This window comes from Nannospalax galili, unplaced genomic scaffold, assembly GCF_000622305.1.
Source record: "Nannospalax galili isolate Female #2095 unplaced genomic scaffold, S.galili_v1.0 scaffold575, whole genome shotgun sequence".
NCBI lineage: Eukaryota > Metazoa > Chordata > Mammalia > Rodentia > Spalacidae > Nannospalax > Nannospalax galili.
The window spans coordinates 1,140,848-1,163,732 of NW_008335442.1; the positions used below are offsets into that span (position 1 = coordinate 1,140,848).

Below are 22,885 nucleotides of genomic sequence, written 5' to 3' on the forward strand. Positions count from 1 at the left end.
ATATTAAAAAACAACTTAAGAGTCAATTTGTTCGGTGATTATGATGCTGATGTAATAATAAATGCCACAAACTCGCAAGTGTTGTTTCTCTTCTCCATGTGGTTTCTGGGGATCAAACTCAGGTTGTCAGGTTTAGAGACAAGTGACCTTCCCACTGAGCCATCTCATGGGCCTTGCCATCAGCATAATTCTTAGACTTCTCAAAGAATGTTCAGGACCTGGTGTCACACACCTTTAATCTTAGCAGAGGCAGAGGCAGGTAGATCTCTGAGTTCAAGGCCACCTAGTGTGTGTAGCAAGTTCCAGGCCAGCCAGGGCTATATAATGAAACCTTGTCCTAACAAACAAAGAAGGCCAGGCATGGTGGCACAGGCTATAATCCAAACACTCAGGAGGCAGAAGCAGGCTTTGTCTGTATAGTGAGTTACAGGCCATCTGAGGCTACTGGGAGACCCTGTCTCAAAAACAACCAAAAGAAACAAAACAAACCCCAAACAGGAAAAAAAAAAGATGTAATTAGGAAGCCATTAGATTGGAGTAGCTCTGGCAGTCTAAATTCTGTATGAACAAACCAGAGCCTAATGTAAACTGTCAATTGAAATTTGAAACTGTACCAATCAGAAGCTGGGTGTGGGAGCCTATCACTGTAACCCCAGTACTCAAAAGGCTGTAGCAGGAGGACTGTGGGTTCAAAGTCAACCTGTGTTATACAGTGAAAACCTCTCTGAAACAGGAAGGGAGGGAGGGACTGAGGGAGACTACAGATTCCAGAGCTACCAACTGACCTCTAACTAGGGAATTTCCACTCTAAACAGTTAAAATTATCTCGCTCTTGTTTTTGAACACACTGTTAAAGTTTCTCTATTTTGAGCCTTATGGAAAAATGCTAGCCTTTGGGGATCTGGCACTTCCTTGATCAATAAATTTCTGAGGTAAACTCTTTAAAATTTAAATGTGCTTAGCTTTTCTTTGGAAGCTTTTCATTACTGTGACAAATACATGAGAAAACAAACTTATAAAGAGAAAAGGCTTTATTTCAGTGCACTGTTTTAGAGGGTTCTGTCCCTGATTGAGCAACTCAACTGGGGCCTAGGAGGCAGCACACCATAGCAGAGAGCAGTAGAGAAATTCCTCATAGTGGGGAAGCAAAAGAGATTGAAGAAGAGACTTGTGGGCCCACAATCTCCTTCATAGGTAGTTCCCACAAGGTTCTTAAAGATTCCACTACCTTTCAACAGTACCACAGGCTGGAAAACAGAAGCAAGACTTTAACACATAGGCCCTTGGCAAACATTCTAGATTAAAACTATAGTACCACATGTCCACCAAAGGCCTAGGATGTAGAATATATTTTTGAAGTCTCAAAAATCAGCAGTGGGGAGGGGAGATGGCTCAGTAGGTAAAATCACTTGTCACACCAGCCTGATGATTTGAGTTCAGATCTCTGGATTCCATGTAAAAACTGAGTACAGTGGCAAGTGTCTGCAATCCTAGCACTCCTACAGCGAGATGGGAGGCAGAGACAGGAGAATCCCCTGGCAGAAACTAGAGAAGTTCTGCCTCAACAAGGTGGAAGGAGAGAAGCAATTCCTAAAAGTTGTTCTTTGACCTCCACATGCACACTGTGGCACACAGGACATGTAATGTACACACACATTGTACACATACATGGTGTACACACACTGTACACACACATTGTACATAAACATACATACATATACACAAAAATAAATATTTTAAAAATCAGTAATTAATAACAAATGTAATCAGAAATTTCACCGAGAAGACGGGTGGCTAATAAGCACTTGTCTTGCTGAATCACCAGAGAACTGCCCTTAGCCTGCTCTTCTCCTTACTGTTTAGCTGAACTCACCACTTCTCCCGAGACCATTCCCACTCTGCTTCACCTTCCTTTTTCCCTCTCCCAGCCCTGTCTTCCTGTACACAGTGGTCAGACAAGGTACTCCCAACCCTTGCACAAATTTAGGCAACCTGATTTGATCTCACAAACAATTCCCATCTACTCCGTGCTGTGAACCTCATCTTAGTGTCCAGAGGAAGCCAATCCCAGGCACTTAAATAGTCCCAAGTCAGGCAGCTACTGAGATATGAGGCAAGGTAGGAAAGAAAAGAGGGGTTTCAGGGCTGGGGAGGGATGAGCACAGCTGGGCACAGGCAGGGGGCTCTTTCTGGAGCCCCTCATCAATCTATAGAGGCCACCAGGCTTTTTTACCTCCGTTGTTCTCAGACCAGCAAGAGAAAATGGACTAATCTAAGATTTCGTATTCCCTAAGTAGCAAAAAGCTTTCAAATCAATGTTAAATGTGCTGCTTAATGGCCAGCAAACTGACCTCTAGTTATTTCATTGTAGACTATGGTAAATGTGGGGGAGGTATGGCTGGTTACGTGCAGGAATAGATTATCTGGTGCAGAGGACAGAAAAGTTTGTGTGGGGTGTGTATTGTGGGACGTGTATATGTGGTATGAGGGATGTGTGTGTGTGTTGTGAGGTGGAAGATGTGGTGAGATGTGTACGTGTGTATGTGTTGTGAGGTGTGCATGTGTTATGGAGTCTGTGTATCTTGTGGGCTCTGTGGTGTGTGTTTTGTGGGGTTTGTGCTATGGGGTATGCACTGTGGGGTGTATGTGGCATGAGGTGTGTGTGTTGTGTACTATGTGTTATGGAGTATGTGTGTTGTGTGAACGTATGTGTGTTGTAGGGTATGTATATGTGGTATGAGGTGTGTGCGTTGTGAGATATGAGGGCATGGTGTGGGGATGAGTGGTATGTGCTTCTGTTGTAGGGGGTATGTATTGTAGGTTTTGTGTTGTGAGGTACATACATGTGTGAGATGTGTGTCTGTTGTGAGGTGTGAGGGTATGGTGTGGGGAGGTGTGATGTGTGCATATGTTGTGGGGTGTGTGTGGGAGTATACATATGTGTTGTGGGGTATGTGTTGTAGCATGTGTATATGTGTTGTGGGAGGTGTGGTGCGAGGTGTATGAGGTACATGTGTGTGTTGTGAAGGGTGTTTGTATTTGTGTGTGTGTGTGTGTGTGTGTGTGTGTGTGTGTGTAATCCACAGGAACAGATGTACCCAGAATGAAAACAGTAGAGGGTGGAGGCCTTCAGGATTCTTTGAAACTCCCAGGTGGAACCTAGGTCGGACACACATCCTGCACGAACCTTTCCTGCCCAGCTGGGATATCCTGTGTTTGTCGAAAGGACCACACAGGGAAGCCATGACCATTGTCCTTCCCGAAATCTGCCAGTGTGCCCCTCCTTAGGCAGAGGAAGAGTGACTCTGGAAATGTGTTATCAGCATCCTCCATAGACTTCCTCACCTCCTGCCTGGCCCCGTTAGCCACTAGCTCCTCAGCATCCTCTGACAGAAAACTCCGAGGCTGGGACAGGGTCAGCATCCTGAAGCCAGCTGCTTCTGACAGCTTCCTCCCTGGTCAGGCCCAGCCTCTGTGTGTTCTCTGTGAACAGCTCAACACCAAGGCTGCAGCTAAGAACCAGGATGGAGCCTCAGGCCTGGGCTGAGGTTGCTGCCATCCACCAGCGGTGGCCTGCCCTGTTGCTGCTGTGGCTGTCAGCCCTGCATTGTTCTTTCTCCTCGCAAGCTTCTCCCCCTCCTTCTCTGGTGCCCCGAGTCAGAAGCAGCTACAATTTGGGAAGGACTTTCCTCGGTCTTGATAAATGCAATGCCTGCATCGGAACATCCATTTGCAAGAAGTTCTTTAAAGAAGAAATAAGGTCAGAATCTCTATCAAATAACTCTGAGGGGCAAAATGAGGTTCTGTTCATGTGAAGATGTCTGGGAGCTTGTAGAAAATGAACCAAGATATAATTTATGGGTGGGTGCTGAAAGGAATGTATCAAACAATAGTGGTAATGGGTTGACATAGGAGGGCAAGGATCATAGCCAAATTCCAGCCCTAAATGCTAAATTCAGAGGTTCCTTTAGAAACTGAAAGCTGAAAGTTCTTTTCTGTGAATTGACTAGCCTAAGACTGTTGAGAGTTCCCTATTTGTTTTTCATAGTGGCGGGAATAAAACGTATAGAAGGTTACTATGTGGCAGACATTTAAAACCATCCCTGGTGTTGACAGCACCCATTATTCAGTCAGTGATGGGACAGCAGGATCAAGGAATTTGTGCAAAGGCACCCCTGATTAAGACAGGCCTGGGACACAAACAAGGACAGTTTGCACGGAAGTTTCAGAGCCTGTTTTCCATTGTGTGATACTGATCAGAAGAAAATCATAGTTTACTACATGGCGGTGCACATGGCTTTCATCAAAGAATGGCATCCAAGCCTATTAACACACAGTCAGGGAGCTATTACCAAGGCCACAGACCTAGCTCCAGCCAAGTAGGGACAGTCGCCCCAACTCTAGTCCTTACCCTCTAGGCAGTCAAGAAAAAAAAAAAAAAAAAAAAAAAAACAGCAAAACTGCAAATAATAATGAGGTTTGGTCTGATGCAGGCCAGAGAAAAGGGCCTCCAGAGCTGCAAGGAGGGGACACGAATTCCACATGTGAACTGGGAAAGGGTTTTTCTGGAGAGATTTCTGAACAAGCCCTCACAGGATAAACTGAAATTTCACTGGGAAGGGCAGGACTTAAGACAAAGCATCTTAACCAAGGGCGGAGGTGTGGAAGAGGTGAGAGATGCTAGTGGCTGGAGCTCTGGATGTAGATGGGGATGGGCCAAGAACCCTGGAGGTCTTACCAGGTTGAGGCCCTTGAATGCTGGGCCAAGAAATGGGAAATAACCTGTGGGCCAGTGGCTCCCAGGTTTTTTGGCCCCAAAAACCCTTTCTCCTACAGCCTTTCTCCTCTTTCCCCCAAGACCCCAGCTCGTGCTTGTGAGATTCCATAAGCAAAAGGCATAAGCTCTGATAAGCAATCAATCTCTATTAACCAACAGCATCTTTGTTTATTTCATTATGTTACTAAAAAGATAAATAGAAACCCTCAATTAAAAATGCTAAACTTCCTTTTTCTATTTTCTTATTTGCAGTTTTTTATTACCATATAATTCACTGTAGAAAACGATGGGTTTCTTTATGACATTTGCATGCATGCAGATTATATACTTTAAGCGTTTACCCTATTGCTCTTTCTTGTCCCTCTCCCTCCCATTGCCCTTCCTCTTCTCAAACACTTCTTTTATTTACGTGCCATATATTTTTAAAATCTAGATTATGCATCTAAGAAAGTACATGTGATATTTATCTTTCTGAGTCTGGTTTATTTTGCTTAGCATGATGATCTTCAGTTCCATCCATTTCCCTGAAAATGACATACTTTTGTTATTCTTTATGACTGAATAGAACTTCATTGTGTACATATACCACAGAAAATACTAAACATTTTTTTTAAGATCATAGAAATTTTGCCAGAATGGTGTCACATGCCTTTGATCCAAGCACTGGGGAGGCAGAAACAGGCAGATTTCTGTGAGTTCAAGGCCAGTCTGGTCTACATAGCGAGTTCCGGGCCAGCTAGGGCTACGTAGTGAGACCCTGTCTCCAAAACACAAAATAAGAAAGATCATAGATGATTTAGGGAGTTCATATGGACATTTTCTATTAATGTTTTTTTTTCATGGTTATAAAATGGAACTCAGGGCCTTTCACATGCTAGGTAAGTGCTCTACCACTGAGCTGCATCTCTAGGCCTCTCTGTTAAGTCTTTCGTAAGAGAACTTTTTGAAGGCTAAAGAGTTAAAGGACCCCTAATTGAGAAGGCAACAGCAGGCAATAACAAAGGTTGTAAGCTGAGAGGGGAAGCTCATGGAAAGCAGTGGGCATGATGGCCTGAGGGTCCTCTGAGCGAAGACCAGTTCTCATAGTCCAGAAGACAGGTCCCTGGGCACAAAGTAGGACAGAAAGAATACTGTAGACTCAGCTACAGGGTCATTTTGTTGACTGACTCATAGTGAAAGGAAATAATATAATATGGAGATGTGAAATGTGAATTCAGAGCTTCCCATCTAGAAAATGGGATGTGGAGGACCAAGAACACAGTGAAGCCGTGCTGAGAGGTTTTGCAAGAGGTTTTGCTCATCAAGTGGGTTCATTCGTGTTCAGGACATTGCTTCACTGCCTCCGGGTCTTTTTCCATATGTACCTGAAGAGGAAGCATGTCTACGAACACAGGAAAACACCAGATGGGCCAGGTTCAGGGTTACAGCTCTCCATGCTGAGAATGCTCATCCTCAGCATAAGGAGGCAAAGAGAGTCTGCGGATGTGGACATGCTTCTCATCCATCTTATTACCTTATTAATAATCTCTTATTATAAGCACAGTATCTGTTTATTTTAGAACTATTGATTAAGAAAAACAGAATAAAAATCACCAAGAATTCCTCCTCAAGTGGGCTGGGGAGATGGCTCAGTGGGTAAAGTGCTTGCTGTATAAGCATGAGGACATGAATTTGGATCCCCAGCTCCCAAGTAAAAACTGGACTTGGCCGTGTGAGTTCACAGCCTCAGCACTCAGAAGCGGAGGCACATAGATCTTGAGGCCAGCCAGTCTAGCCAAAATGGAAAACTTTAAGTTTAATGAGAGACCTGTCTCAAAAGAGGAAGATCAAGAACAATAGAGGAAGACACTAAGCATCTGCACACCACACACATGCACAGGCACAGACACAGGCACAGGCACTTGAACACACACACGTACACACACACACACACATACACAGGAACATGCACACACAATTCAATCATTCTTGTACACTCTTTAGGAACTTTAATACTATATGGAGAACATGTCCACATAATTAAATCTTGTTCTCTATAATCTGGTTTTTAAGGCTTCACAATATTCAATTATACCAACCAACTATAATATATTACATTAATCCACTACCACGAGATAACTGGAAATTTTTATTTTAATTATGTGTATGTCTGTGTGTGCCAGTGGATGGGTTTATACACATGAGTGCAGGTGCCTCAGAGGCCAAAGGCACCAAACTCCCCTGGAGCTGGAATTGCAGGGAGTTATGAACCATCCAACATGGATGCTGAGAACTAAACTTCTTGCTCTGGAGCAAGAAGTGCTGTTTACCGCTGAGCCATCTCTCCAGCCCCTTACACTTCCATTATTAACTCCCTGCCACAGACTCCTAAAAATGCTTTTGGATCAAAACAGCAAGTTTTGGGGCTATATGTATGTGCCTATATATCTTCAAACGAGTACTTCTAACTACAGAGTTCACTTCCTGTACACTCAAAAACATTTTATTTTATATTAATATTTATCAATAATATATTAAATTACATATACCAATTTAATATTAATGTTAGATAAAATGATATGTGTATATTTTATATGCTGTATAAAATGTGTTAATTATGCATGATAATGTTTATTTATCGAATATGTTACTATCAGTAATATTCTTTAGTTTAGAATTTCTTCTAAGTAGAACTTTTATTAGGTTTATTGGCCATTTGTGTTTCTTCTTTGCTAAACTGTCTGCAAGTTCACAACATTTGCTTCTCTCTTTCTTTCTTTCTTTCTTTGGTGCTAAGGATGGAACCTGGGGCCTTGTGCATACTCAGCACATGCCCTGCCACGGTCCATGCCCAGTCCCTTTGCCTCCCTTTCTAATGGTATGTTTATTCATCATGTCCTTGATTTCCTCTCCAAACATTTCTCCACTGTTAAAAACGATTCCCATTATGCCTGAGTAGAAAGCCCATCTCGGGCTCTCGGAAGTGTGGGAGCAATTCTCTAGCCTGATCCTTGTGTGCACACTCCTCACTCAGAACTGGACAGTGCTGGTTTAAGAAGGCATGTGTGCACAGAATAAAGTGAACATTTCATTCTAATTCCAGTGCTATCCTGTCCCCCCTCACTCCAAAACACACACCTGCCCTATTCACCTTGATGCTTCCCCCCAGTTCTGAGAAAGGATGGTCCTGTTGGTCCAACCTTCATGCAATCAGAAACTTGGCCAGCCTAGCCTCACCTCAATCGTGCCCATGTTCTCAATTCAGAAGGCATATTAGAAAGTTACCTGTTTCATGGTTTTCCAAATTCTGAGATTCTGGTATATTAACATTTCAGTGAATAAAAAGTAGGGCCTTTTTTTTAAAGTCTTTTTGAGACAGGCTCTCCTTGTAGCCCCAGCTAGCCTGGAACTCGCTATGTAAACCAGACTGGCCTTGAACTCAGAGATCCACCTACCTCTGCCTCCCAAGAGCTGGGATTAAACATGTGCGCCACCATGCCCAGCTATAAGCAGGGCCTAATTTTTTTCATTAACATTCTTCTAATCAATCAAGTAGGCAACTGATATTGTAAAATATACATGTTTCCCATTTGAGGCACTAAATATCTTACCATTTTGAATGAGAAAGAACCATTTGGGCACATGTCCACTGCAATGTGCACAGGTGTACTGCAGCAACAATTTGCTGACAGTTTCTGTTGCAACGTTTTTCCAACTGTGAGAGGGTGGAGCTGTAGTATGAGGAGTGGGGTGGATTCCAGCTCCCTCAATGAGTCCCTTGACCTTCTGGGCCTTGAAGTTTTTCTGTGGCTTGCTTTGCAATCAAAATTTGAGGAAAAGACTAATGATGTGACTCAGTGGTAAAGTGCTTGCTTAACATGCACAAAGCCATCACTTCAATAATAAACAAACCAACAAACCCGTGGGGAAAGCCTGTAGCCTCTTTGAGCCAAGCTGGATCATGTGAGTGAGAAAACAAAATGTACAGTTTGCAGCTCCTCAAAATGTTAATTCATCTAAAATGTATTAGTCAAAACTCATTATCATGGGGGGCTGGTGAGATTGCTCAGTGGTTAAGAGCACTGGCTCCTCTTACAGAGGACCATGGTTCAGTTCCCAACACCCACATGGCAGATAACAACCTACTATAGCACCAGTTCCAGGGGATCTGATACCCTCTTCTGGTCTCCACAGGCATTGCATGACACAGATGCACTTAAAATAAGTAAATAAAATTTTTTAAAACTCATCATCATGGAGTTTCCTAATGGTGCTCAATAACAATAATTTAAAGATTCTTATTTAAACTAAATATACGATATATTATATAGTCCAATTTTCACTTGAAGTTTGACCTTCAGTTAATAATAAAGAAGGTAAACTTTTTCTGAGTGATTTTTTTTCAGGCATAAATCAAAAGCAAATTCAACATTCTTCCCTAATGGAAATGTCAGGACACAGCTGGAGAAGTGACTGTGTTAGAAACCATAACCATGGGGCCTAGGAAATCATCAGATGACAATAAGCCAATGCTTCTCCCCTGAGGAGGATTAAAAGCTGACCTGACTGTGGTGCACAATTACACACCTGCTGGAGTTCAGATAGCTTCAGATTTGATGAGCATTAAGTAGCCACAGTTGCCTGAGATTTGGTCCCTTCTGATGAGTTAAATCTTTGAACTGAAAACAACATTGATGAGGCTCCTTAGGGTTGGATATGAGGGTGCAGTGATCTTTCCAGTACAGACCCAAGAGCCTCTTGTGGAACTATGGTTCCAAGACCCAGGCATTGGCCAGAAGGCACATGGTTTAGGCAACCAGCTTATGGGATGGTTGGGTTTGCACCCCCAACTGCTAACACAGCACTGGATTTTGAGTAAGATATTTAAGCTCTATAAGCTTCAGTTTCCATATTGTAAAATGAGGGTGGGGTATGTGAAGACTCAAAAGTGTATATTATCTTTAGATCAGGGCGTGGTAGCACACCTTTAATCCCAGCACTTGGGAGACAGAAGCAGGCGAATCTTTGTGAGATCGAGGCCAGCCTGGTCTACGTAGTGAGTTCCAGGCCAGCTGTGGCTATAGGAAAACCTTGTCTCAAAAAAGTCTAAAAAAGATATTATCTTTACATGGAATTGAAGTCTGAAGGTCATAACTGGTCCTTCCGCACGTTGAGTAAAGAGGGTAGCTTCTGTGTCACTCATACCACTCCCATCTTTTCTGAAGTCACATGTACACTTCCCTAAGTTTGACCATATAGTCCTGTCATTAAATGACTTCAGAACACTTCAGTCTAAAGAAAATAAATGTGTCAGACAGGCTGTTACCCCATTTCCCTGCCCTTTGGCTCTGCTAAACTCTGGTTCACAGATTGATCCTATGCTTCCAATAGGTTTGACAGCTCGCTGGCTTCCTACCTTGGCCTGCTTCCTCAGGACTTGCCTTCTTATGCTGCAAATTACTCAGATGATTCCAAAACTTGGCGCCCTGTAGAGATCTCTAGGCTGCTCAGCAAGTACCAAAATGAAATCTCCGACAGGAGAATCTGTGCCTCAGCATCAGCCCCAAAGACCTGCAGCATCGAGCGTGTCCTTCGGAAAACAAGGAGGTTCCAGAAATGGCTGCAGGCCAAGCGCCTGACACCTGACCTGGTGCAGGTGAGTGTGCGCCATGGCCAAATTGGGGCTGATAGAAGAGATCCACCCACTTCTCGCACCTGAGTTTAACATGAAGGAGAAATTGTGGTCTATACAAAGTGTGACAAAACAGTCATAACACAGAGTGGCTTGTGACAAGACAAAACTAATCAAGATTTGCTTGTAAGGTTATATCCCATTATCATCCACCATTCTCTTTGATGTGATCCTCAATGATTGAGAAATCATTCTTAACTGTCACCTTTGATCTGAAGGTTTGTTGGGAAGACCCTTACCAGCCACTCCCCTAACAGGGTTAAACTCACCAGTAGCTTTCCCCTGGAAGCTCTCACCAATCCCCAGATAAGGTGAGCCTTGTTCTATAGTCGGTCCCATATAAAGGCCAGACATGGTGGCACATGTCTGTAATCCCAGCATTCAAGAGGTAGAGGCAGCAGGATCCCAAGTTGGAGGTCAGCCTGGGTTACACAGTGAGACTCTGACTCAAAAAAAAAAAAATGCAGGAGGAGAGTGGAGAGATGGCTCAGCAACTAAGAGCATTTATTTCTCTTACAAAGGACCGGTTCCCAGCACTGACCTTGGATGGCTCACAACCACATGTAACTCCAGACACAGGGATCTGACACCCTCTTCTGGCCTTCAAAGGCACCTACACTCACATACTCATACCCCCACACAGACATAAACAGGTACACATAATTAAGACAGTTTTAAATTTTAAAAAGCAACAGCTCCCAAATATTCTTTCACAATACAAGAGTCCACTGTGAAAATCAGCTCTGTCATCTATCCCCACCCTAAAGAAGGACCAAACCTCAGTCTCAGAAGCAGACTCAGATAATATGGTAGCCTCCTCCCACTTAGAGCTCCACACCCATTCCCATGAAAACACTGCTAGAGAACCCGGGCACATAGCTGCTGCCAGCATATTCTGCCTTGGGTGCTGTCAGCACTATTGTCTCAAGTGTCACCCAACCAGCACAGTCAGAGATCCCCACTTACTGCCAGATGAGCCCCTAAGAACAGACGCTGCTATCTCCAAGGCCTGAGGAGTGGCTCATCTTTGATAAAGATAGGAAAGCAGGGGCTCGCTGCAACCTCCCTGCCATGACAAGGCTGGAGGACCTAAAGTGACCTTCTCATGGCGATACTACAGTGACTTCCCACATTCCTCGAGCTAGTGGCTCCTTCATATGTGAATGTGTTTGGGTATGGGATTAACTCCTTAATCAGTAGACTGGGTAAAGCATGTTGTGCTATGTGAGTGGGCTTCATCCAATCTGCTGAATACCTGGGTAGAAAAAAAGAGCCAGCCCTCCCCCAAAAAAGAAGGAACTTTTCTTGCCTAATTGAATAAAGTTGAGCTTTCCAAGATTGTTCTTTCCTACCTTTCTGTTATCAAGTCCCATACAATCCAAGGCAAGACTGCTTCCACCTGGGAACTGAAAAACAGCAAAGGAAAGAAATTCTGGGTGTACAAGATCTATTTGAGAGTCTACATAAGGTGGTTAGACAGGCCATAGGCTGTAGAGTAACACAAATTCTCTCTTGCCCTCTATATGCTGCCATAATGACAATAAAAAGAGAATTATCCCATGGGTCCAGGCAAATCCAAAGCACCCTTTTGGTACATCTAGTGTCCCCTGTCTTGATGCATGTTGGCATCAAGGCATAGGGCAAAGATCCATGAAGCAAAAAAGCTCTGGTTGAGTGCCAGATCTGCCACTAAATCTGTGGTAGAATGAGAATAGAGCCCCCAGGGAGAATAGAGTGTTTCTGATTCTCCTTTGTACATTCAACAAATTTCAACAACCTTGCTACATCTAGGGACTCAGAGACGAATCAGACATAGCTGCCTCTCCCAGGAGCTTTGGGCTCAGTGGGGAAACAGACAAGAGCACAAATTACCAATTTTTGAATGTTATGAGGACGCTCTGTATGGGGGCAAGGGGCAAGACTTGGGTCCTTCATTCACTGACGAGTTGACCCTGGATATAAACCTAGAAATTCCCCCACACTGCTCTGACACTCCTGCTCCAAAAATGGGGTGGGAAAAGGGCTTCTGGATAAGCTAAAAGACCCTCCAGGCTCTGACATTCCTTGACTTATCAAGGCTCTGCTGTATTTATTTCACAAACTGACCTAATGTCTACTGTCACCAGGTGCTAAGCTAGGCTTACATTTTTCTCAAATGGCAGTAAGTGCTCCGTGTTCTGCCTGATTCATTCATCCTAATATGCTTATAGATATGAGACGCTTTAGAAAAAGCCCATCACTATAGTAATGAACATGACATTCTGGTAATAAATGGATCCTTTTCTTTATTACATGAAAATTTTGTCCACTTTGCAATCGACATGTAGCTTAACAAGTTTTCCTTCTTTCTGCCCAAACGTCTGTTAACACCTGAAACCAGGCATAGTGGCACATGCCTTCAATCCCAGTACTTGGGAGGCAGAGGCAAGTGAATCTGTGAGAATGAGGCCAGCCTGGACTACAGAGTGTGTTCCAGGCCAGTTGCGGCTACAGGGAGACCCTGTCTCAAAAAAAAAAAAAAAAAAAAGGACCATGCTTTGACTCTCCCCTGACCTATCTTTTCATGTCCACCAGACTTCCCCCCACTCTATAAAAAATAGAAAAATATCAGTAGTCATTTTATAAATTCTGGGCAAACTCCATTGTTTTTCTATCCACCAAGATCAAAGTCATCGCTATTCCTTTCTGGCACTGTCTCGTCCCTTTTCTGGAATCCTCTCCCAGAGACCCTTTGCCCTTGGGGTCCACAACCTACCTGGCCTCCTCGGGATATCTCCCAAATGCCTGTTCTTTGCTTCTTAGCAAAGATCACCCATCACACACTTGCAAATAGATCTATCATCAGCAAAGACGAAGCAGGGGAAAAATACCTTACCTGTCCTAACCCAAGAAAATTGAAAACAAGAATTCAAAAAACTCCCTGTAAGTAAATACTCAGATACTATTATTACCATCTTATTAACTACTATTATAATAGCCAAATGTCCATCAGCTCATGAGTGGATAAATAAAATGTTTTACATCCAAACTATGAAATATTATTCAGTCATAAAAAGAAAAGAGGTACTGATGCATACCAGCACACAGATGAATCTTGAAAATAAAATAAAGCCAAACACTAAAGAAAATATGAACAATAGGTAAATGCCTAAAGAGAAAAAAGATTAGTAGGAGCTAAAGGAAGGGGAGAACGCCAAGTAACGGTCAATTGATTACATGCAGTTTCTTTTGGGGGCAATGAATAGGTTCTGAATTAGATAGTGGTGATGGTTCTATATGTTTCAGAATGTAAGAAAAGCCACAAAATTCTATATTTTCAAATGGCTAATGTGGTCAGGGATGGTGGTGCATGTTTGTAATCCCAGGATTTGGGAGGCTGAGGCAAAAGGGATGGTAAGTCTGAAGTCAGTCTTCACTACATAGTGAGATCTTTTGTCAATAAAATGTTTAAAATGGTGAATTAAAATTCACCCACTAAAGCCCAATAAAAAGGACAAACATATCAAAGTACATTGTATATGTGTACGAAAATATCCTCATGAAATTCAGTAGTGTGTACAATGAATATATCCAATGAAAGTAAGGAAGAGCAAGTCATTAAAAGACTAGCCTATCTTGCACTCCATTTGGGGGTGTTTTGTTTTGTTTTGTTGGTCTTTTTGAGACAGGGTCTCCCTGTAGCCCCAGCTGGCCTGGTACTCGCTATGTAGACCAGGCTAGCCTTGAATTCACAGAGATCCGCCTGCCTCTGCCTCTCGAGCGCTGGGACTAAAGGCGTGCACCACCACACTGGGGCTGTGACTCCATTCTGTTAGAGCCATGTGACTGACAGCTAACTAGGCCAAAATTTTAACAGCTAGAGCATTTCACTGTTAGCACTCCAAAAAAAAAACCACTTGCATACAAAGACAACAGTTCGATGTTTTCACTGGCCCATACATATCTGTCTCAGTCCTTCCTAACACTGCCAACCCCTTGTATCTGTGAGCCCCACACCTGTGGATTCCACCAATCACAGATCCTAAACTATCTGTGGTGCACTCACCTGTAGTTCCAGCTACTTCCAAGGATGAGGCAGGAGAATCCCTGGAGTCACTTTCCAACAGGGATCTAGGCTCGAGTTAGAGAGAGAGACAGAGAGAGACAGAGAGAGAGACAGAGAGACACAGAAACTGAGAGAGACACGGGGGAGGACCAGCTAGGGCTACATAGTGGGACCCTGTCTCAAAAAGAAAAAGACTGACAAGACAGAGAAAAGAGAAAAAAATCAAAAAAATGAAAGTAAACTGATCAAGAAGGGATCTGGCTGATTCACAGGACTTAGGAGTGTGCACTGTCAGTCATGTTTATGAATAAAGGTCACTTGGATGAAGAGCCCAGTAACCATCATCAGAGGCAGAGTCTGGAGTCTGGGTCTCCCCTTCTGCAGGGCCAAGTGCAGTGTTGTCATAAGAACACTTTCAGGCATCAAATCCACAGCAAGGCCTGCCAAAGAGGGTGATAGGACCAAGAATTAAGAGGAAGTTGAAAACCCAGTGCCTGTCTGTGCACAGCACTTATGCTTATAAAACGGTTTTTCTCCTCTAAAAGCTGCATTGTTCGGATAGGAATATCCCACAGCCTAAATTACTTGCCCCCCAAACAGAGAAGCATGGCCAGGAACAGCACTCGGTTTTTCATGATGTGCTTGTTTGTAAAACCACAAAGAAAGCTGTTGTGCCAAGCACAAACGGGCGAGCACCCCAGCCAGCCGATGGCCGATGGGAAAACTCATATTCTCCATCCTGTCTGCCTCCCATCCCCTCAAAAATTACCTCATCTGCTTCTGACACAGCCCTAAAGGCAGATCGGGTTACTTCCTCCAAGGAGAAAGCACTAAATGGCCGAGGAGCTTTTTCCCCACTAGATGGTGATATAGAGTATTCCAGCAGCTTTGTTTAAATAAGGGCGGCCGGCAATTTTACTTCCTACGCCTCCATTATTCCCTTAAATAGATGGAATCGGGGAAATAAGCAAATTAACCAAAACTCAACTTTAATCACTCGATCAAAATATAGATTTACTTGTAAATGTTAAACAAGTAAAATTTATTTTCACTTAAATTTAATTCAAAACTATTTCAGGGCGTTTACAGGACCTGTGCTGGGCATTCTGAATGCACTCTCAGTGCAGAGATGACCAGACCAGACTACACTCATTCTGATGCCAGACAGGGTGTGATATAGTGCCTTAAAGAAGATGCAAGATTCATGACTGCTTTTCAGAATATAAATATTTTAATTCCTTCCAAGGCCAAGGACCTTCAAAACAGTGCAGTGGTTTTATGTTCCTTAATAATAATAGTAATATTATGACTATACTGATGTTGAAAAATAAGAATAGCTCACTGGTGGCTGTATCATTTTCACTTTGGTCTGACAATGGAGCCAAAACTGAAATGACTGGGCCAGTACAGTGGTACACACCTGTTAATTCCAGCACTTGACAAGGTGAGGCAGGAAGATAGCCAGCTTGGACTATGTAGTGAGACCCTATCTCAAAAACAAGCACACAAACAAAAAGGAAATGACTCTTAGTAGAAGAGGAAAGTGTAGCAACCAAAACTGCTTCAGCAGTACCACATGGGACAGCATTATTCCCTGCATGCTGTCTGAACTGTCTTAGAGATCCGAGTCCCATCAGAGGCCTATGATGACTATGACATCACGAAACCTTGCTTCCAGGAACCCCAGGGAGGCAATCGCTGTACTATGTTTGTTGCCCACAGGAGTTTTGAGAATGCACTGGAGAGTTATTACGGAATGGATGCGCCTCCACAGCATGCTTTCTCCTTCCAACCATGGAATTGCTGAGAGTTGAAACAACTAAGATTTTAAATAATAGGGTTTGTTTAGTGTTCGAATCATTGAGACTTACCAGCTCGCATTTGTGACAAAGGTGTTATTTTGAAATAGGACTGAGGCTTAACCTATTAATTTTCAGGCTCCTGTGACATTATGGGGTCATAAAGAAGGCTAGAGGAAATGTAGGCAAAAGACAGGTTACCAGGGCCCTTCCAGATGGTGCTCAAATGCAGAATAGAGGCAGGCCCTCTGTGGAAACATAGCCAGTCTGATCAAGACAGACCACTCAAGGGAGGCTTCTCTTCCTGGGGCTTTCAGCTTGTCCTGCATTTACATGGTAGGTAAATCAGCTAAACTCCCTCTAAACACATCAAGCCATCCTGTTTTTTTGGTAGGAAAAATTTCCTTTGAGATCTCACTACCCTAGTCTGAGGTATAGTTGCCCCCCACTACCCTAATCTGCAGTTTCACTTCTCAATTTCCATTGTCCACAGTCAACCATAATCCACAAATATTAAATGGAAAATTCCAGAAATAAGCAATCAATGTTTTAAATATCTCTTATTACAGTATATTGCTACAATTATTATGTTTTTATTTTTAAATGGCCTATGGACTCTGGCTATGCCTCTCTATATTTGCATGTGTAAGCAATGTATGTGTGTGTGCCCGTGTGAGTGTGTATGAAGTACAGAGGATCAGGATGTTCCTCAGTCCTGTCTCCTCTGAATGTTTCTCATAGATCCTGGAGCTCACCATTTTGGTTAGACTGGTGTTCAGGAGCCCCCAGGACCTGCCGTCTCCACTCCTCAATGCAGCATCTATCAATGCATGGCCACTATGTCCAGCTTTTACACGGGTATGGGGATCTAAACTCAGGTCCTCATGCTTGCACAGCAACCACTTTAAGCACCAAGCCATCTTCCCAGCTCCATGGTTATTGTATTTTATTATTAGTTATTGTTAATTTCTTACTGTACCTAATTTATAAATTAAACCTTTTCACCATTCTTCAGATATGGGGAGAACACATAGTTTATTTAGAATTGGTGCTATCTATGGTTTTCCTCATGCACAGAATATCTTGGGATGTGTCACCTGCAGTTAAGGAATGAGGGTTTTTCCTATAATTGTGGCTTGGCTCAGAGGCCTCTGGACTCTGGCTATTTATTCTTCTATGTATAGCCACATAATATGGAGTAAGCAGAAGTTAAACAATATAACTATAGGATATGGACCTATAAAGAAAGTCTTGTGGAAAAATCAAGTACAGAACCAGCTTATATAATATGCTCAAAAAAGTTTTCATTAGGCCATAGAGCCTCTCAATAATTTTTTAAAAGTAGAAATATTAAACACTATTTTGTCTAATCAAAAGACAATAATATCAGACAAAAAAATTTAAATGAAAATAAAAAACCCTACCAAACTAGGAATTTAACAACATAATCTTTAGAACACAGAGCAAATAACTGAAATTACAATATCAAGAAAAGAACAATGTGGAAAACTCCATATTACCACTATCTGTCATTTAGCATTTGCCAAATCACTACTGAGAGGAAATCAGAAATCAAGTGTTGTACAGCTGCTGATACAAGTTTGGTCCTTAATGTGGAAGAATAATAAAAAAAGGATTTTTTAATACATGTTAATTCAGTCCTAATTCAGGGTCACTTACAGTAGTCATAATTTTTCCAATTTAGGTTAACGTCTCTCTAAAGACTATCTAGATTTCTGTGGAAAGCATGATTCATCAACCTTTCCAGTAGATTAATAAGTATATTTACTCCCAGTTTATGTATGAGACCAGACCACAGGGCAATACCTCAATTTGTTAAAGATTAAAATAGATTTCTGGGGCCAACAAGATGGCTCAGCAGGTAAACGCACACGCCACCAAGTCTGACGACCTAAGTTTGATCCCCAGAATCCATATGGTGGAAGGAGAAAACTGATTCCCACAAGTTTTCCTCTGACTTCCACATAATTGCACACAAACACACATACATACACACACACACACACACACACACACAATGTACAAACACATAGTAATAAATAAATAATTTTAAATTGTTTAAATAGATTTTATTCACCAAACCATGTATGTCATAGGTTCTTGAAAAAAACCTGAAACCACCAAATTCAAATTTTCTAGCTTTTTGCATTCTTTCTGTAAGATATAGGAGCATCTATGTTACCACACAATGACAGGAAACTCATTCCTTCAGAAACAGCTTGTGTTTTCTTTGGACAGAAGAGAACCCTTGAAAATTCACTATAAATCTGTCTTCTAACTTTCACACATGTAAATTATTTCTACTTAACCACCTGTACCTTGCCTCCTAAATTGTGATTTTTTTCTAGTCTCAACAGCCCCAATTCTCTTTCCCACCTGGTCATTGTCCTCATATTGACATGTATTAAACATTATCTCAACTAAAACTCCTCCTGTGACTGGATTTTAATTTATAAGAACAGAACCTTTTATTTATCCCATTAAATATGACCTTTGATTAAATCTATTACTGTAGCATATCAGCTGCATTCTGATACTTTAGAACCATTATCAGCTCAAGTTTCGATGAGCATAACTTTAGCTATGTACTAGTTGTTAATACAATTGTTAAGCAGGACAGGGCCTAAGAGAAAACCTTATTGCGCCATGGAGATTCATCCTAGTTTTCAAGCAAATTCCGCTAACCAATTACTGATCATCTTCATTTTTTGGCAGCCAAAATCTTTAATGTTACCATGAGAATCATTGTTGCATATACATTAAATTTCATAGAGTCCAAGTCTATTTCATTTCTAGGATTAAAAAAAAAATCAAATAACCAGGTCAAAGAAAAAAGCCAGTCAGTCAGGAATGATCTGATTAAAATAATTCTCAGTGGGGCTGGAGAGATAGCTCAGTGGTTAAGAGCTTTGGCTGCTCTTGCTTGATTCCCATTACCCACATGACAGCTAACAACCACCTATAACTCCAGTCCCAGGGAATCCTACATCCTCTTCTGTCCTCCATGGGCACTGCACACCATGGGTGCATTTATATGCAGGCAATATACTCATACACATTAAAAAATAATTCTCAGCAGTTCCATAAAATCATTACTTCTCCTCCAGAGGTTCATAAATCATCCCACTAACAGCCTATTTTAGGATATTTACCACGGTCCAAGTTGAACCTATTAGTCACTGATTTGTCAAATTCACCCCTTCTGAATCCAGAAATGAGCTTTCAGGCATCCTCTGCTCTCTACACCCACTTCCCATGGTTCATCAATACTGTTTACATGGTCTCAATGGATCTTTGGGCCAGGGAGCTTGCTCAGAATAATGCAAGCCTCTTTGGTCCATCTGGCTTTCCATTCCTGCTTGCCATATTTGCTTCTACCTTTTTCAGATCACACTGTCAGCATCTGACAAAGAACACAGCAAACATTAAACATAAAAATAGGCCTTCATTTTGTTAGCCACCCAAATTCTTCCCATGATGCTATTCAATTCCCTATTCACTATCTTTGCTTTCTTTTCCCTCTGTACAGTGTCAAATTTAGGGATTGTTTGGCTTTTGTTTGCTTTTTTGTTTGTTTGTTTGCTTAGTTGGTTGATTGGTTTTGATTTTGAGATAAGGTATTGCTATGAAGCCCAGGCAGGACTCAAACTCATAAGCTTAGCTTCCTAAGGACTGGAATTTCAAGTATACACAACCACATTCAGCTCAAATATGCCTATTTTTAAAGACTTCAACTTAAAGTATAAATTCTGTATGTAAATACATAAATCTTAAGTGTATAGCTGAATAAAATTTCACACAAGTGTTCACACATGGACAGCACCCACAAGAAGATACTGGATATTTCTGTCCCCTGAGAAGGATCTTTCACACCCCCTTCCAAAAAATGTCCCCTTCTAGGGTTATAAACATCCCAATTTGCTTGGAACTACCTAGTTTTAGTACTGAAAGTACAATATCCAAGGAAACCTCTCAATTCCAGGCCAACAAAGAAGTAGGTCATCCTATCTCCTCCTGAAAGTAGCCACTATTCTGGGCTGAATAACCTTGAATTTTTTAACCTATTTTTGAACTTAATTTAAATGAGATAACACAATATTAGAATATTAGAATATCACCAAGTCATGCAATTTATCAGTATTATTGCATGAATCAATAGTTTGTTTTCTTTTTCCTAGAAGCATAATCATTCACTTTTTAAAAAATATTTTATTTGTTGTTTTTATTTTATATGACTTTATTGCTTGCATGTAGGTAGGTACACCAATGTAGTGCTGGAGTTATGGATGGTTGTTAGCCACCATATCCCCACATGGGAATCGAACCCGGCACCTCTGCAAGAGCAATTAGTACTCTTAACCCCTGAGCAATCTCTCTAGCTCCAGAAGCTCACTTACAATGATATAACAATTCATACATTCTGCTGTTGATGAACGTTTGAGTTGTTCTTACTCTGGGCTATTGTGAATTAAAATTGATGTCAACATTCTTGTATGTATGGACATAACCATGCAGAAGTGAATTTTCTGGGTCATAGCATTACATAGGGACTACCAAACAGTTTTTCAAAGTGGTTGTACCTTCTTCCTGTGCACAATGGAAGAGTTCTGTTATTTCTTATCTGCATCAGCACTCACTACTGTTGGTTTTTTAACTTCAGCTGTTTTAATGGGTATCTAGCAGCACCTCAAGTGGTCTCATCTGCATTTTTCTGATAACTAACGATGTAGGGCCCTTTTCATGTATTTATTGTTTTCTTTGATATCATCTTTGATAAGGTACTTTACATGTGTCCATTTTTATTCGGTTTTCTGTGTTTATCATTAATTTGTACAAGTTGTACAAATTCTATTTATCCTCTGGATACAAGTTCTTTGTCAGATACTTGTATTACAAATAGCTTCTCTCAGGCTCCATTCAGATTTCTTTTTGTCTGCAAAGGCCAGGAAGCATGCAAAGACTTCTTCCAAACAAGTGCCCCTCCTACACGGTCCCCTCAGTCTCACTGGACTCACTATGAGGTGGAAAGGCACAATTTTTAAGCTGTTTCAAAGACCCTAGGGTCCCGTCTCCTTGCCTGTCATCTTTCCTTTCTCAAACACATCCTCAACCTGACCACAGGCCACCCTCCCTTAAAAGAGGTCTTTTCCCCTTTTCCCTTTCTAGTTCAAAAACTTCCTTTAATTTAGCTTTGAACTTCGGTTTTTGATTAGCAAAGCAGCAGAGACTTAGCCAGTCATGTGTGCCTTTTATATCTGTGAATTCAAGCAATGATGTTTTAATGTGTTTTAATGTTTTAATATGTTTTAAATTGCATTTCTAGTGCATTTCTAGATTTTTTTTCTTGTCATTATTCCCTAAACAATAGCACATAACAACTATCTGCATAGTACTTGCATTGTATCAGGTACTTGCATTGGTTACTTTCACATCATCGACAGAATAGCTGATAGGACAGCTTAAGAGAAAGGTTGATTTGGGCTTGGGATTCGGAGGGATTTCTGTCCGGCATGGCTTGGAGGAGCTGGCAGGAGGCGCGTGTGCTGGAAGCACCTCACAGCACTGGCAGACCACAAAGTACACAGCCTGAGAACCAGGGATTAGGCTCTAACCTTCCTAAGCCCCCTCCTCTAGTGACCTGCTATTACCAGGCTTGTACGGCCCACCTCCTAAAGGTTCCACAGCCTCCCCAAATAGCACCACCACCTGGGGAACAAGTGTCGAAAACATGAGCCTGTGGAGGACATTTGAGATTTAAACCATGGCAGTATTAGAAATTATCTAGAGATGATTTAGCATATACAGGAGAATGTACAACCTTGATTCTATGTAAATGTTCTGCCATTTTACTTAAGGGACTTGAGCATCCATAGATTTTATGCCTACAGGGTAGTCCTGGAACTAATCCCCCATGGAAAACTGAACTCTTTATAAAAATCCATAAAGTCTCTCAGGAGGCAGAGGCAGGCGGATCTCTGTGAGTTCAAGGCCAGCCTGGTCTTCATAGTGAGTTCCAGGCCAGCTGGGGCTACAGGAAGACCCTGTCTCAAAAATACCAAAAAAAATTTTATAAAGTCTCTATTTCTAAAAATCAGAGCTGGGGATATAGATCAATAGTAGAGTGTTTACTTAGCGTGTGTAAACCCCTGGGATTTATCCCCAGTGCGACAAAACAACGAAACAAAACATACCATAAGAAAGTTAAAGAGACAGAAATTGCTTCTAACAAAGGCAACAACTGTGAACACATTAGAGGTTTTCCTTCTAGACTTTTTTCTACTCATATTTAACTTGGCTAAGTTCTATGTGTGATATTCCTCTATGGCTTAATTTCACATCTCCGGGCTAAAGAGATTGCTTAGCGGTTAAGAGCACTGGCTGCTCTTGTACAGGACTGGGATTTGATTCCCAGCACACACATGATGGCTAACGACCATCTGTAACTCCAGTTCCAAGGGATCCAAAGCCCTCTTCTGACCTCCGCAGGTCAGAAATTATCAGAAATAATGCTTGAAGACAGGTTTTGTAAAGACTTTGCCTGACATTTATAGTCTGCCCTTAAGACAAATTTC

General features: G+C 41.9%; 1 protein-coding gene across 1 annotated transcript in view; it reads left to right on the forward strand.

Moving 5' to 3' along the window:
• Positions 1–3,414: 3,414 nt before the first annotated feature.
• Dipk2b (divergent protein kinase domain 2B) overlaps positions 3,415–22,885 on the forward strand; it is a 45,325-nt gene continuing 25,854 nt past the window's right edge. The window contains exons 1-2 of the mRNA XM_008830247.2: positions 3,415–3,760; positions 10,148–10,412. Of these exons, the coding sequence (XP_008828469.1) occupies positions 3,525–3,760; positions 10,148–10,412 (501 nt within the window). The 5' untranslated portion in view covers positions 3,415–3,524. The remainder of the gene's footprint in view (positions 3,761–10,147; positions 10,413–22,885) is intronic.